The sequence below is a fragment of the Odontesthes bonariensis genome, chromosome 1 (genome assembly GCF_027942865.1).
Source record: "Odontesthes bonariensis isolate fOdoBon6 chromosome 1, fOdoBon6.hap1, whole genome shotgun sequence".
Classification (NCBI taxonomy): Eukaryota; Metazoa; Chordata; class Actinopteri; order Atheriniformes; family Atherinopsidae; genus Odontesthes; species Odontesthes bonariensis.
The window spans coordinates 28761922-28779509 of record NC_134506.1 but is presented as its reverse complement, the minus strand read 5'-3'; the positions used below and the strand labels follow the sequence as shown (position 1 = coordinate 28779509).

At 39.7% G+C, this 17588-nt stretch overlaps 1 protein-coding gene across 7 annotated transcripts in view; it reads right to left on the bottom strand.

Moving 5' to 3' along the window:
• The window catches only part of esrrga (estrogen-related receptor gamma a), a 160407-nt gene that overhangs the window by 27686 nt on the left and 115133 nt on the right, over window positions 1-17588 (bottom strand). For 4 of the 7 annotated variants that reach the window (XM_075463065.1, XM_075463075.1, XM_075463047.1 and 1 more), the window contains 3 exons: window positions 16600-16728; window positions 5213-5323; window positions 2615-2797 (listed from right to left, as the gene is read on the bottom strand). In XM_075463065.1, the coding sequence (XP_075319180.1) occupies window positions 2615-2797; window positions 5213-5323; window positions 16600-16728 (423 nt within the window). The remainder of the gene's footprint in view (window positions 1-2614; window positions 2798-5212; window positions 5324-16599; window positions 16729-17588) is intronic. The other 3 variants (XM_075463085.1, XM_075463057.1, XM_075463094.1) reach the window with 3 other exon arrangements.

The window sequence follows — 17588 nt, the reverse complement described above, 5'->3', positions numbered from 1 at the left end:
CTTTCTCTTTTGTCTCTCTGTCTCTCTCCATCAATTTGATTAAAAAAATTACTGTACCATGTCGAGCAAAGACTTGTGCATGTGTGGACACTCTGCACACAGTCATCTCTCACATGCACTCACACACAACAAGATGTGAAACAAGATGGCTGCAAACAGGTTAACAGTTCTAGCCTCCTCTGTTCAAGGTGTGTGCGTGTGTGTGTCAGAAGCTGATAAAGAACGTTGAGGAGGTGTATTTCTTTCTGACAATCCCTTCCACTGTGAGTGAACGGTAGATCACTTTGTGTGAGGACATGTATGTGTGTGCATGTCTGGTGTGAGTGAGTATAAGATCAGTGTTTAGTGCTGTAAACAGTGAGGATTTCATAAGGTGTTCACATCACACACACACACACACACACACGGTAAGATGAAGAGTTCTATCTTTCTCTGAGCAGTGGATTGCCTTCCTCATTCATCTAATCATGCCATCTTCTCTCCTCCTCCAAGCAATCGTTGCGCTTCGCTCCCTTTTTACAGAAAGCTATACACATACTAAGCCCACATACAAACCCACACACACACACACACACACACACACACATACACTCTATACCCAGCAGATAAGTTGGTTAACTTGGTCAATTTCTAAAAGATTGTTAGCAAAGGGAAACAACAGACCATGACTGCAAAAGAAATTCTTCACTTATATATGGCATGCAGGTGTGTAGTTGTGTGACTGAATGATTTCTGTGTATGTAAGCAAATTGTACAGTAGGGAGGCTCAGAGGTGAGAAAGGGAGCAAAAAAGGAAGGAAAGGGTCAGGAGAGGATTAAATAAGAGGTAAGTATAGATAGGATGACATAAGATTGATGTTGTATTTTGTTTTAAAAAGAGAAAAATACATTCCCAATGTTATTCTTAGGATATGGATCAATATAAATGTCGCACGCAGATCAATACACTTACTAGAGGCTTTGTGTATTCCCAGCTCTCTTGTGTTATTTTCTCCTTCCAACTGTTATCATATACGTATCATTCATAGACCTTGTTATCCGACACCACCTACTTTACAGTTAAGATTTATGCAGAATGATTAACAGCTATGTATGCCTCTAATCTGGTGTTTCCTTATTCAAAATCCCCTTTACTGTTCTGCTTAAAGAGTGGCAACAGCAAGCAATTCTATGCTATTCTCCATATATCCATCCATTTTCTATACCCGCTGAATCCATTGGTCGGGTCGCAGGGGGGCTGGAGCCTATCCCAGCGGTCATCGGGCCAGAGGCAGGGTACAGCGTGGACAGGCCGCCAGTCAATCACAGGGCCACACAGAGACAAACGAGACAAACAACCACACACACACACACGCTCACACTGACACTCACACTCACTCCTAAGGACAATTTCAGACACCAATGAACCTATTTGGACAGTGGGAGGAAGCTGGAGTACCCGGAGAGAACCCGCCTATACACGGGGAGAACATGCAAACTCCACACAGAAAGGCCCCAGCCGGGAATTGAAGCTGGAACCCTCTCGCTGTGAGGCGATGGTGCTAACCACCACACCACCGTGCAGCCCTTCTATTCTATTCTATTCTATTCTATTCTATTCTATTCTATTATTTTCTATACTATTCCATTCTAAATCATATTTTCAGTTGACAATGGGACTAAGCTTTCTGCTAATCTGTGTTAATCTGAGTTGCTCCTATTTCCTCCTTCGCTGTCACAGCAGGCTCCCTCACTAAGTCTAAAACCAGCTTACAGTTTTCATTTCGGTTCTCCTTTATTTCTTCTCATTCCTTGTGTTATATATACAGAGCTGTCAATCAATTGAAATATTTCATCAAAGTTAATCACGAGTATGTCCATAGTTAACTCATGATTAATCGCAAACTAATTACACTTTTTAAACGTATCTTAAAAGGGATATTTTTTAATACTCCTATCAACATAGGACCAGAGAAATATGAGTACTTCATGCAAATACATATGATATTTATCCTTGCAACAATCAAAAACAAACTGTCGTGACCAATGCGGTCTAGAACATTCTTTCATTAAATCGGCCTTTAAGCTGTAGCCACCCATTAAGCTTCCGCTAATGAAAGTTTACCGCACGTAGTGTTGTCCAGGTGTCTCCGTTGCAAACTACTTAGCGTGGTCTGTCTTTCACAAGAGGGAGTGGGGATTTCTGAATCAGCTGTGGGTTTTACTAGTAAGTGATATCTCAGATTCAACATACTCCAGTGATAATTCACATCGATAGTAACGGCATATAACTTTGTCTCGTTGACAGAACCATTGAAGTGAGGCACAGATGTGCAACAGTATAAAATCTATCTATCTATCTATCTATCTATCTATCTATCTATCTATCTATCTATCCATCTATCTATCTGCAGTCTGTCTGCAGATGTTGTGATGCATGAGAGAGCTGGTCAGCTCGAGGAAGTTAGTAATTTATATCCTAAGTGCAAATACTTTTGCCCCAAATCATTACCGCTGTGTTTGTGTATCTCTGTGTGTGGTTATGTTAATAATAAAAATAGAACAGTTGGCATGACAAAAAAAAATAAATCATGTACATGCTGAACAGTTGAGGGTTCCGGCAGTTTTTCCCTACCTGGAATGTGTTTGGCCCAACCGATGTTGACCACCAGCTCTCTGTCTGCTAGGTCACACAGCGTAGTCAAGGCCTTGATGTCACTGTCTGGTACAGTTGGGTCAGGCATGGCATAAATCTTCTCTGGCTCGGCCACCAGCAGGTGAGAGACGATTTTGTTATCTGCAAGGCAGCCAAAGGCAACTGACATGACCACCAGACAAGGAGAAAGACACAGAAACAGAGAGATGGTGAATTTTTACCTTGATGGGCTACAAGCTGTACTGCACCAATCCAGTGCAGATATGTGAAAGGTCGCATGCAAAGTCCTCAATAACACAGTCTTCTGGTAACATATGTCTAAAAATATCAACTCATATGGCATAAAAATGATTTGGCATTAACAGTAACAGCAAAAAAAGACATGTTGCATGAAATTCCCACAATTCAAAGATATTCAACATGTGTTGCACTTTAGAAAAGTCTTGAAATGTAATGACTCCTCTTTGAAACTGTGAAGCAGCAAATTAGCATAAAAACCCCCACACAGACACCCTTTCTTAAAATTAGGTATACAGTTATTATTTGTTCGGACCAAACTTGAAAATGCGTATGACAAAAGAGCAAAACACTTATTGAAAGGTTTCCAAATGGGAGAAGCTCCCAGGTGCGATTAAAGGCGATTACTACCAGTGATCCAAGTAGCCGAAAATGCTGTCTTTTGTATCACAGCCTAAGAGGCTTCCCTGATACAGACGGAAGGGAAAGATAAACACTGAGAGCTAAACAGCTCAGCTGGTAACAGTGACATGTGGTGATGAGACCTCTATGGCCCATTAGTAACAGACTGATATCCTGCTTCCAAATTAATCCACGGACTAATCAAGCATGGGAATGTTGATGAAGGATAGAGGAGCAAGAGCGGAGTAAAAGATTGAGAAAGAGAGATTAGCAATAAAAAAGGGGGGAGAAGACAGCCAGATGTAGACAGACAGGTAGGAATAGAGTTCGGGACAGATTGCAAAAGACAGGCAGTAAGAGTCCAGAGAGTGACAGCTTGATAGAGATAAACAAGCAAGAGAGAGTTAAACAGAGTCGTGGGGATGAGTTGTGTACACACATAGATATATATATATCTATCTATATATAGATATATATCTATGTGTGTGTGTGTGCACACGTATGTAGTCACACACACAGATCTTCCAGCTCCAGGGTCATTTGAGCCCCACCAATCCAAGTCACACGGCACTCTGTGGGTAAATCTTATTTAATGTTTCCCTAATTAGAATCAATGGAAGCCCATTTCCAAACCCTGGGCTATTGTTCTGTTTCACACAATCAATGGGGACGCCAAGGCCAGGGATTGGGCTTCAGATAGATAGGCTGTGTGAGTGTGTCTGAGAGAGACAGAGGGACCGAAAGATTTTCTGTGTGTATTGACTGTGTGAGAGGAAGAAATGTAGGTTTGTTCTTTTGGACAGACATAAGATCAGAGGTATCTAAAAGGAAAACATAGTAAAAAAAAAAGGATGAACAAACATCTGACTCTGTCATCTTTTCCAAAAAACAACACAAGTATTTTATGATAACAATAACAAGGTTGGAATGGTTAAGGAAAACTGATCAACAGTATATCTTGCCAGTGAACACTTTCAGTTTGCACTGTGCACACTTGTTAACCTTATCCCATCATTTCAATGATTAGTAGTGCAAAAGTCCCAGTAAGCCATTGTGCAGCCATTCAGCATATTGGCCTAGAGCAAAATATGCTCCAGCTTTAAGCAAAATGGGCTTTGGGGACCAAGCCGCTAAACACTGCTCAATCTGCACAGCATGTGTGTGTGTGTTATATGTGCAAGCAGACGGTTAGCTAGAGAGCTAACTCTAGGTTGATGTGGTGCCAGATTGGATTTAATCTGGATTAGGGTTGTGGCTGCCCCCCACCCCCTTTCCTCTGTCTCTCTCTGAGAAATGCTCTCACTTAGGTTTAGTTTTGCCCCTTCTCTATCTGTGACCCTGTTCCTCTAACTTGCTCTTGCTTTTGTTAATGTTTTAGTCATCAAGCTTTTTGCAATGCTTTTATTCTTTAAAAATAGCAACCAATCCAGCCAGAGCTGAATGAATACCTCCATGGAGAAATATTACACACATAAAATGTTATGATCTCAAACTGGCAGTGGTAGAAACAGGAAGATAAACATGTTCCCAAACAGATGGGCTTCCCACCAGTGTCTATCTATGTCTATGGGTTTATGTGTCTGTTGAAATGCTTTTTACTACCCAACTGTCTCTATTAAGGTGGAAACTGATGAAAATTCTACACATCGCCTAGACATAATATTATAATAGGGGGAAATTTAGATATTCTATGTAGGATTATCATTAGGTGCTTTACAGTGTTTGAGTTTTTGTTTATTCACAATGTCAGGTGTGTGTGCACATCAATTTGCAAACTAGTATTTACAATGAACCATTCCTGTCCCTTAGGACCAACCTTTTAAAGAAAAAGTGCTATTTCACATACTGTTTGCCATCAGATCTTGCGTAGATGTGTGTGTGTGTGTGTGTGTGCGTGTGTGTGTGCGTGTGCGTGTGTGTGTGTGTGTGCTTTCTTACATGGCTTCTTAGGAGGCAAAGCCAGCTGTGGGTTCAGGTACGGGCTGTTGTCTGCATCTATCCGGCGTTTATATTTCTGTCTTCCACCACGAACCCTGTCCAGGCGCACTCCTGTGGGATGGGAAAGAGAAAAAAAAAAGCGTGTATCAGTATGCACGGCAAAGACACAAAGAGAGACTATTGAAGGAGAAAAAAATACAATGTGCAACGATGAAAGAAAGGTAGATCAGAAATTAAGAGAGGGAGCAAGAAAGATGGGAAGTATGAAATGAAGGAACACAACAAATGAGGACTGGACCTTTGTGAGCATATTTGTTTGTTAATATGCTCATTTATTCACTTTTATGTAACTGTTATACTTGCTGAACTCATTTGTCTTTTTATTCTACTAAAACACAGATTTACAGAGTCAGCATTTGAGTAAGATGCCTGTTTTTCACTTTGTCTCTCTGGATTTCTAACTATACTGTCTCCTGCCCAATCTTGATCTCCCTATTGCTGTCTTCTTCTCTGTCTCGTTAATTAATTGACACAAAGGATTCCTAATTGAATTAGACCAATCTCTCGGGGGATTGGATGTTACCGTGGTTACCACTTAAAGGTGGATAAGGAAGACAAAGGTGTCATGTAACCTGGAAAAGGAGAGGAGTGGAAAAGACTGTAAATGAAAGGAAAGGAAAGAGGAAGAGAGCTTAAATTGGTTCAAAATGTTTAGAAAATTAGTCAGATATTTTTGTTTTCACAACTGACCAATGAAATGAATAACTTGTGGAGGAGATACAGAATGGATACAGTATGAGAACCAAAGTGTGTCTTTCTTACACCTTTAGACTAAAATTTGACTTTTTGGAAAACAAATGAGCTAAAGTTTCATGGCGTGGTGCAGTGTTTGTATTTAGTTGTACAATATTATAAGTAAATAATGTAAAATACAGGTTATTACATAACCTGCTAGATGTAAGAAAGCTCATCTTTTCCACAAAAAATTAGAACTGGTACTCAGCAAGCAGTTAGTTTTGCGCTTCTGGCTGAAGCAGCAGAAGTTTGCTCATTAGAAATACAAGAGAAAAGGGAAGGAAGGGAAGTGATCAAATCTTTGGAACAAAACATGTCATCAAAACATACAGACATTAAAGAAAGTGAGAAATATTAGTGTTTCAATACATTATTTATGTATATTTATATGTATACATTTTTTAAAATGCTGTTGACACCAGCAAATCTCTGAAAACAGACCTAGTTTAAATATGATCTAAAATGTGTAAAAATCTTGATATGAAATTCAATTAAAAGCAATATTGATAGTGCACCTGTGCAGTATTTCATATCCCAATGAAGAATGAAACACTTAGGATTTGTTCTAAATCTACAGACACAGAGATGAAAAGGGGAGCAATAAGACTGTGTAAGCAAGAGAGAGATTTGCTCACACAGACATTTAAATCCCGTGAAAAATGTGCTGACAACATTCAAAACAACACACCTAAGAGATTTGACACAAAGACTTGTATTGGCAGCAAATAGAAAAATGTCAGCAAAGATGTATGTGCATCGGACTGTGTTTGTAAGTACTTGAAAGTCGGCATGTTTCCTTGTTCTGACACTTTTTCAATGTATGTACTTGGACTTTGCTTAAAAAACATCTTATACTGCCTGTTGTAAATGTAACGGAATGGGAATATGGAAAACTCTAGAAAGCTCAGTTTCAGTCAACCCGTGAACCTAACGTGACACACATCTGTATGTTTGTATGTGTGTGAAAGTGGCTGAGACAGAGCTTAGCGAACAGAAAGACTGACAGTCCAGGTACAGTAGGGGGCCAGTGTCAACAAACGGTCAAGAGACTCTTAACACCAGGAGGTACAAACCCATTCACACACTTATTCTTTGCTTTTTCTATCACATAAACACTCAGAGAACATCTATATTTTTCTAACCCACACATCGGTGTTGCGTTTGTGTAAGCCCTGGCAAGCAGCTTGCTCAGACAGTTCCTGGGTCAGTGGTTGCCCAGAAAATAATGTAAAAGACCAAAAGTAGACACAAAGAAACAGAAAATTGATAAAGGATGAAATAAAAAAAAAAACTGAATGAAAGAAATTAACCATGAATGTAAAGTTAAGAGGTTATGTTCCCACGGTCGGTAACACTGCAATAAAAAACAACAACAAGTGAAACCAAATCCTGTGAGAAATAGTTCAAATGTGATTTGAAAGAATCTGTGGGGTTTGCCTTGTTTTCGCTGTCACATAATTTTTTTATGTATTGCATATCTTGCAATCCTGCATCTCTTGGCCAGTCCAGTCGCAAGCCTACCGTGACGTGAAGAAAAATACTCTTCAATGCAGAAAACATGCAAATCACCATAATATACAGCATTGACTACTAAATTAAGAATGCAGCCTGATATGACAATAAAAGTCAACTGAAGTGATTGTCATCATACTTATAGGAGCATTTAAACTACAGCGATGCAGGTATTGGCAACTAAAGCTGTTTGTGTATAGTTCAAACCTTCCTTGTCAAGAGCAGTTACCAGATCAAAAAGCTGATTTATATGTCTTCTCATCGTCTATGTTCCAATCATTTTTGGTTATCAAAGCTAAAAACTGAAAACTCATTACAAAATCTTAAGTTTTTAATAAGATTTTAATTTGACTGTTTTTTTACTAAACAGTAAGTAGCTAATTGTAAAAATAACTAAGGTCACAGAAATCTGCTACTTTTATCTAATGTCAGTGGTGTTGTTCAGCTGCTGGTTCACACAATTTCAATAATTCAGGTGCCTCTTGTTGTGAAGAAGATTTTTTCTTTCTTTCTTCCATTTGCTGTCTTTTTATTGGGGCATTTGAAATCAATGTAGTCTTTGCTGTCAAATGTCTCCAGCTGAAGTTTCCAGATTCCCAGATGATTTAGCCTTGTTTGCATTGTTGAAAAGAAACGCTCTCCCTGATCTCTGCAAATCACACAGCCTTTGTGCCATATTTCAAACAAGGACATTTTAAATGATAGTGATTACTTCCATCTATGACAAAAGTCATCTTAAAGAGTCAGATTGTCAGCATAAAAGCCCAAATAAGGACACACACTTTCTCACAACTTTCTGTTACGTTTAGGCTTTTTCTCATACATAAATTCTTACCTAGAGGCTCTCCATTCTTCACTATCTTTCCCATACACCTAAAAGACCCACTTCATAAAGAGCCCTCTCTAACTACCTCATCTATTTTCCACCAAATTAACTCTCTCTCAGCACTGATTAATGATCAAATCTAAATGAATCAAATTAAAAATTGAAAATTATATCTCCAAAGCCCACAAAAAAGAGACAGGAGGAAGCTAGTTGAAGAGTGAGAGTACGCTACCTCCTCTTAACAAATGAGCCTTCAAACCATAAAGAATTGGCAAGAGTGAAGAGAAGGAGAGGAACGAGGAGAGGAGATGAGAGGAAAAAGGAGAAGAGAAAAGAGGAAAAGTGCAATACAGAAGTAAATTAGAGGATCAGAAGGCATAAAATATGTCAAGTGTAAAAAAAAGGCACAGGAGGAACGACTGAAGAAAGAATGAGTATAAATGGAAAGAAGGCACCATAAAATAGATGAAATTTAGATAAAAATGATTGAGGAAAGTATTAAGAAAAGATTATAGAAAAAGAAAAAGAATAAAAAAAGAAAAAGGCAAAGAGAAGTAAATCACAAACTGTGAAATGAGAGGAGAATGACATGAGCTGAATTATGGACGTCCTGATAAACAAGTAGAAGAGAATGTGGAAAAATGAAATAAGAGGGAAAAGGAATGATGAAATAAGGACTAAGAGTTAACAAAAGAAAGAGAGATGGGCAAAAATAAAAAAGGGAAATAAAGGGATCTGTGTAAGAAGGTCACTGTCAGCTAACAGCACATCTTACAACAAAAAACATCCAGCAAAAAGTATAATAGACCTAACTGCACTGCATTCTTTTTCTTCACATCCACATAACTAATAAAACATCCCTTTTTTTAGCTGTTTCTTTCAACCATATTGTACTACCTGTGTTGTACAAACAGTCATGCATTCATGTGCACACACATATATGCACACAGAGGCTCTGTGACAGTGATGAAGGTGAATCACTTCTATCGTGGGAATATTGCTGTCTGTCAATAGCGCGATCTGAACTGATCGCATCAGGATAGATTTTTACGCTGCGCTTGTGTCACTCTTTGTCAGCATATGTGTGTGTGCGCATTCTTGAATGGTTGAAGGATTGCAAGTGAAATGGCTTTGACACTTGAGCATGCATTCAGGAGAAAGACAGAAAAGAGAGAAAAAGGATGGAAGGAAATCACAACAAGGATTGATTTCAGATAGTCAATGAAATGATAAGAGAATGAGGGAGTGAAGAAGAGTGAGAGTTGTGTGGTGGAGTGCAGAGAGGAGGAGATGGACGGATAAATTATATGGATTTTGGTTGATCAAAGCAAAGAGGCACATGGATGACAAAAAAGTACAATAGGAATGGACCCATTAAGAGTGAAAGAAGAAAACAAGGATTAAGAGAGAGGCTAATTTTTAGAGTTTTAACGGGGCTTGAGTCTGAAACCTTAAACCAGTTTTACACACATCATGTTTCAGCAAGTGTCTATCTGTGTGCATTAAAATGCAGTGTTGATGTTATAACATTAAGGTTTTCCTAGGTTTATGAACTGATGGGTGAGTAGATTGGACAAGGAAACAGACTGGTTTAAATCTATAGTGTCTGTGTCTGTGTGTAATTCTTGTGTTACTCCTGTTTGAGGACATAAACCTATTGACACATTAACATTGGACACATACTGCTCTTTTGAGGACAAACTCTTTGAATGTAAAAAAAAATAGCTTGGATTAAGACTCGATTTATCCTAAACTTTATAACAAAAGAGTTAAGCGGGTAGGGCTCGTAGTTACGGTGTTATGTCTCTGAGATATTAAAAGAGGTCATTGCGATTATGGAGAAAGATAAAAGTAAAGAAAATCAAAAACTCAACACGTCATTATCATTTATGGCAAAAAGCTAGAAATTAGTTTATTACACTGGTTTGTTCAGGATGTAATGAAATCAAAGGCCAAAGGTAAAGAGAGGAAAAATAATGAGAGCATCAGAGAGGTAGGAAGGGATTTTAGGAGGAGAGTGTGTGTAGTGTCATGCAGTGACGTTTGTTTAGACCAGAACCGATCTGAACAGCACTGCCTGAGGCAGTGGGCAGGTGGTTGTCACTGGTGTGTGAATTTGTGACTGTGTGTTGTTGAGATAGAGTGTGTCTTTTTTTTTTGCTTTTAAGAGATACATAAAAAACTGATGATTAAATTAAACTCCTGTGGTGTTCTTCGAAAACATTGGAGAAAAGTATTCTCATAATTATGTCTTTAATTGATTTAAAAAAGGCTTCGCACACTTAATAGTGTTTTGTATTCTTTTCAGTAAATGTCAATTTTGATATAGATAATCAAACACACAACCCAAATCCACCCCACTCATTCCTCCTAATTGCTGTTGAATGTGTCTGTATGCAGTCCCTCTCCTCTTCTCTCTCTTCTCCTCAGACAGAAAGAAAGAAAGTGTTTGTGAAAGAGAACGGACCACTTAGGCCGATCTCGCATCACTCCATTTCCATTATCGCTACTTTCTAGCAGGGATGCAACCAGATGCCAGTCACACACTCACATAGGACAGACGCTACAGGGCCAGATTTAGCTACAAGTCTCCCCTGGGGGGAACACCAGACGCCACCGGTTGTCTGGCGCTCTCCTCCATTGTTTCCCCTCTACTCTTGCCTCCCCCTCTCTCCACCACCCACTGTTTTCTCCTCTATTTTCACTTTTTTCTTTTACCTCTTCACACATTCTCCTCTTATCTATCTAATGCACCTCCCAAATAACTTATTCCTCATCATTCAATCTTTTTTAGTCAAACTGTCTTGTGGGTTGCAGGGGAACATTTGTGTCTGCCAGTTGTCTTGACTGCAGTATGTATGACTGCATGTGCGAAGCAATGAGACAAGTTCGCTGAGCTATGAGGAGAGTCATGATGCACACTACCAGCTGTATACACAGACCAAACACACACACACACACACAAGCAGCAATACTAACACAGACTGGGGCCTTCCACCCGATCTCACTCATTAGGTCTTAGAGGCCATGGGGAGCATGGCCAAAGCTGGCATGAGGTGTTAATGTGTGTGTGCATATGTGTGTGTGGGAGGCAACGTGCCAAGGTTTATATTTGCAGTCTGAAGACTTGTCCCTCTAGAAGCGTACCATCTGAATCCAGCTGGCCGTTTATGACTTTATAGAGATGCAGGATTTGGATTCAACACATTCTGTCTGTTTGACTGTGATTCATCAGAACTGCCCTCACCAAAGCCACTGCTGTATGGAGCAAATGTGTTAGTTTGAGCATATGTACTGAATACTGCTGGCTCCTGGATTGTTTGACTCTGCCAAAACCTTTCATGTTCACTTGTCTGATCTGTGTTTTGTATTATATTCCTGTTAATTCACACATTACTGCTGATGCTGAATGTATCATCTCTATCGTGTATCTCTGTCATGTTTTACCATTTGTACAGAGTAGGAGATAATTGACACCACAATGTTGCTGTTAATTAAAAATCTGTCAAACCTCTCCATTATTGTTTTTTTTTTCCATGCAATCCTTTTACCTGGAATTGTATCCTTGCCCTCTCATCCCCCTCCCCTCTCTCGGCAAATATAAGTCCCGCCCCCATGACCTTTTGGACTTCAGCTGACGCATCATTATGACCTCATTAAAAATGGACAGACAGCTATTGCCAGAGGGGTAGTTCTCATAATATAATCAGGTATTTTAATTGCCTTGCTCCAGAAATCAGCTGCCACATATTGGTGGGTGGGTGGGTGCCCCAATGTTTGTTCCTTCCTTCAGTTTATCTGCTGCTTGTTCATTTACCTCTCTTCTCCTCTCCTCACGGAGGACTGTGAAAGAAAACCAACAATCCGCACAGACAGAGTTGTGTGTGAGTACATTCACATGATCAACTGTGTTTTTCAGTGAACATGTAAAGAAATAGCTCTGCTCTGAGTTGGTTTACTGACCCTCTGGCCTCTCATTCTCCACTCTCTGCATCTCACACAAACACACTTCCTTGCTGCCTCACTTGCTCTTCATCTCACCCTCTGTGTCTCCCAGGGCGACAAAGCTAATTTGAGGCAGATCTCGCCCTAAGGGGTAAACTACAGCATGCACACACACACACACACACACACACACACACACACACACACACACACACACACACACACACACACACAGACACACACTCCATGTCCTCCTCCCCACTCCACTCTAACCACTTTATCCTCACCTTTCTCCTGTGAGCTAGCCCCGGACAACCACAGTTAGTACTGATGCTAACTGATCTCGCCACTTACCATTATCATCTATGCAGTTTTGCAGCAATGATGCTCACACCCAGAAAAGCAGCTTGAAGCACAGTGAGGGATGTTCCTAAATTAGTGTATCAAGGATTGGTAGTTTGATGTAGTCTATAGTATGTAGGCTATTAATTTATCGGTCTTCACAAAGCTGTTCCTCATTATCAGTCAACAAAAAGATGGACTAGATGTACCAAAAGGATTGTCTTAAAAGGATGTATTCAGAAACTTATTTTCTAACAAAAGCATAAGAGTAACATACCCTTATCACTTTGAACACAGCACAAGTGGGAATTGCTGGATTCACAGTTATGGACAGACGCACAAAGCATCTCGGGGTTAATATGAGATGCTTTAATATAATTTAATAATCAAACGCTCTAAAGGAATTCCACAGGTAAAGATGATACATGAATATATAGCGGTGTTGCCCAAATTTTAGTACTCAATGGTTTTATTGAGGGCTGCACGGTGGTGTGGTGATTAGCACTGTCGCCTCACAGCAAGAGGGTTCCAGGTTCAACTCCCAGCTGGGGCCTTTCTGTGTGGAGTTTGCATGTTCTCCCCGTGTATGCGTGGGTTCTCTCCAGGTACTCCGGCTTCCTCCCACCGTCCAAAACATGCATGTTAGGTTAATTGGTGTCTCTAAAAGTTCTCCTTAGGAGTGAGTGTGAGCGTGTGTGTCGTTGTTTGTCTCGTGATGGACTGGCGGCCTGTCCAGGGTGTACCCTGCCTCTCGCCCATTGACCGCTGGGATAGGCTCCAGGCCCCTGCGACCCGACCAACGCATTCAGTGGGTATAGAAAATGGATGGATGGATGGATAGATAGTTTTATTGACTATAATTAGCAGCAGCACGGAACCACATTTTTGTTTAACCAAATGAATGATAGAAGTTTGTTTACAAACTCTCTGGCCATACCTTAATACTTTCAACTGCTCCCATCTACTGCTGTTTCACAGATTGATCCATGTTTGTTGGCTTCAGACGAATTCGTATGAAGAACAAAATCTCGGGTCGGCTTTATAACAGGAACAAGGTTATGGTATGCACTTTGAATTGCCTCGCGTACGAATTGAGCTCTACAAATAAACTTGCCTTGCCTGTGTTTATCCACACCACAGACCTCTCTATTGTGGTGTTGCTGCAGGCAGTTATTGCCAGCATAATTGCTATCAAGCACAAGGACTTTTCTGGTTATTGGCCATAACGACACAGAGTTTTGTGTAAACAAATGATTTGAAAAGTGAGGACGTGAAAGTTTTCCAGCTGTAACTTGAGAAAAGTCACTTTGGTTGCTGAAATGAACTGAAAATCATTCGCTATCATCATGCTGCCTTTCATGTACTGTCGTAATGTCGTGTGCACACCATGGCTCTTTCTGTCAGTTTTACAGCATAACTGAATGGAATCACAATGAACATTAACGGAAAAGTGACCAGTGTGTGAATAACATATTGATGAAGCCATTAATATATATGTCATGTGTGAAAAAAACCCAAAAAAACATATATATTATGCGCTAACACTTCTAGAAGAATAAAGCTAAGTTGAAGAAAAATGTTTAAGTCTTCTGCATATTGCCGCTGTTGATCGTTTCCCAAGGTTTCAAAAATAAATTAAATAGGGAAATATAAGAAAATGGATGTATCAATTCTGCAAATGACCCTTATTCATATGTAGAGCGGGACCCCTAGTATTAAATTCACACCCTGCACAACAAATGGGGTGGCTATGGTCTGTCATGTTGATGTATAGATATGCAGTACGATGTGTGTGTGCATGATAGATGTGTGTAAAGCGGGGAAGCAATGGCAACAAAAGGCAGCTATTTGTTTGCCTGCTCAGGACAGAAACACATGTTCTTTAGTTACATACAGACAAACACTGATTTGCTTTTATAACAGATTTAGTTCTTTGGATTTTTTTTTGTTATTCGTAAAAACGATTTATCTAAGATTTAAGAGTTTTTCTCTTGTTCTGCTCATCTTTTGCTTCACAATTTAAAAGAAGATAAAAAATATATCTAACACTATTGCATTAACAGTAAACTATTAACATTCATTCCCCTTGTGAATAAAGTGCCTTGTGTGACTTTATAGAGAAGAGCGATGTGGTTTCTATGTCAAGAGGGAGGATGCAGACTGTATCTTATAACCATGAAGCTGTTGGAGCTGCCAATAATACACGCTACTACATGTGTGCATTTGTGTATTTTGTGGCCACATACACAGTAACAAGACAAAACAGGAGAGATGAGACATAGGTTCTGCCTATGTCAGATCAGCTGGGAGAACAAATGCTACGACAGCAGCTTGTTAGGATGTGTGTGTGTATTTGTGTGTCTTTCTGAGTGTACACACGCAAGAAAAAGAGACATACATGCTTTTACAGTCAAGTGAAACTTAGGTCGCTGGCAGCTATCGCAAATTCTGATTGTGAAGCACATAGTCATTGTTTTTTTTTTGTTTAGGAACAAAGTGATTGTATGGTTTTCGTTTAGTGGACGAAATTAATACTGAATGTTTAATGTTTGGTGTTGTACAAGAGAAGTTGCCTCAAACTGTTCAGCATGATCATGTCAGGAACAAATGTTTCGGTGTTGACAGGTTACGCAGAACAGTATATGAGGAGGACAATGGCTGGATGACAGACATAAAAGAGGCGCCAGAAAGAAAGTGCAATAACAGTGAGTGGGAGAAGTGCAGGGAGAGATGAAGACGGGAATGGATGGAAGGTGGGCTGGCAGGCGTCTGCACAGGCACGCTCCCTGACCACTGTAAGGAAGGGGGCGTAGGCCAGGTCTCCCATCAATTACAACCTTGACCCTCCTCTCCTCTCCTTTCTCTATCTTACACACTTTCTGCTTCATTCAACCATCCTCCCCCTGCTTCTCATCCTCCCTTGGTCCCTCTTCTCTGCTCCTATAAATCAATCTCTTTTCCCTCCCTCCCTCCCTCCTTCCTTCCCTCCCTTCCCCTAAGCTTCTCCCACCTGCCCCCTCCCTCTATCCCTCTTTCTCTCTATCCCTCGCCACTCCTCTACCTTCTTTCATCGTTGGAAGTGCAGTGGGAGTAGAAAGGTCAAAGGTGGGAAGACAGGAGGGAGCGAAAGAAGCAAAAGGCAACAAGGGAATGTGAAAACGAGAGTGAGTGTATCTAATCAAAGTGGTGTGGGGCCAGATGATATCTCTTATTTTCGTTTTATTTTAGCTTGTTTCATCACTGAGCAACTGCTAAGTGAGTCATCGTCTCCTATCTATCTTGTTTAGGTAGAATAAAACAAAGATGTAGTTAGTGTCTGAAAGAGGGCCTTTGTCTATGCCTTCTGAAAGCATTGCAAGCACCTTGTGTATTTGGAGGTGAAAGGTGAGCATAGATGCAGATCAATCTGAACCCTTTAAGACCTGAGGTTTTTTCTTTACATGGGCACAGGTACTCTAGTGTTGCATCGGATCTTCATGGGTTAAAACACAGAGTAATAAAAAAAAAAGTTGGACAAATGAGAAACAAATGAGAATCAAAAGACACTCTAAGTAATTGATCACGTGAGTGATATCTAGTGGAAATTTCCCCAATATCTTACGTGTTACATGTAGCATTGTTCAGGATCAGTCATTTACTGTCATTTTTTTCTGTATTGATGCATTTCCTGTCAAATGATAATATTCAAATTAAATGGTTGGTCTGTGTCCAAGTAATTGTTTGCGTTAGTGTTTTTTAAGATTAAGACCACATTTCCCATCTCAAATCAGAAAATATGCCTCAATAGTATTTAATCTTTAACTAGAATCAGCACGTTTGTGAGCATCGCTTCAAACTACGATACGAAATGTTTTATTGAGAGACATAAAGGTTCTCATGATTCCTGGTCTGTTTGAAATTAAGCATAACTAACAGACTTTAAAAATGCCACATGTACCACAGTTAACAGAGAAAGATAAGAAGAGACCTTTTCCCTTACCCTCCCTCAGCATGCCGACAGTCAGACACTTCATGAAGCGGCAGGCCTGGCACGACTTGCGTCTCCTCTTGGTGATCTCACACTCATTGGTGGCTGGACAGCTGTACTCGATGTTGCCTGTGGCACGTAGACATGTTGGAGGAAAGACAGGATTAACTTCATATAGATACATCAACAGACAGACAGGCAGGCAGAATATTTGTGTTTTATCATATCCATCAATTAACACAGACAAATTCAAAAGGTTTAAACAAATATAGACACATGCATGCAATAAGATAAACTATGAATTAATGAATACTGACCATGACCCTGACTTTTGACATGTAAATGGTTCATTTTTTGGCAGAATGATCATACAGGGAGCAATAAAACCTTTTAGAGTCTATTGAACACACCGCCATAAGTAGACAGTTTGTTTTCTTGTAGGTTATTGATTTTTTTCTGAAAGGTATTGTATGACTGTTTAAAAGAAAATTAAATGCATTTTTGAGTGTATCTACTTAGCCGATGTGCCTTTGTAACTTAAGAATGCACACTACATACATGTGTAACAGGTGAGACTGCGTGACTGCAGGACCGGAGGTGACACTCAGATGCAAAGCTTATGCAAAGCTGATGGTATTAGCTTCACAACCCTGGCCAGTAAAAACAAAACGTTAAGTGTCAATCTAACACCAGTTTAGAATTAGAATGTTTTCCTACCGGATCTTTCTTTGTTTTTGACAATATACATCTCAAACAAATAATGTTATTGACTGTAATACATCCAATGGCATCTTCAACTGATCCCTCTGTCTTTTTTCATAGTTTCTCCTACATCTTCCTATGAGTATAATGCCATGTGCTTTTTTTCTGGGTGTTTTTCAGGATTGTTATCTTTACTAAATGTAAGTCTAAATTAAATATCTTATAACCTTCCCTGTGCATTCCATGTCTCCTTTTATTTCTCTCTTTTATTATTTTCATATAATTTG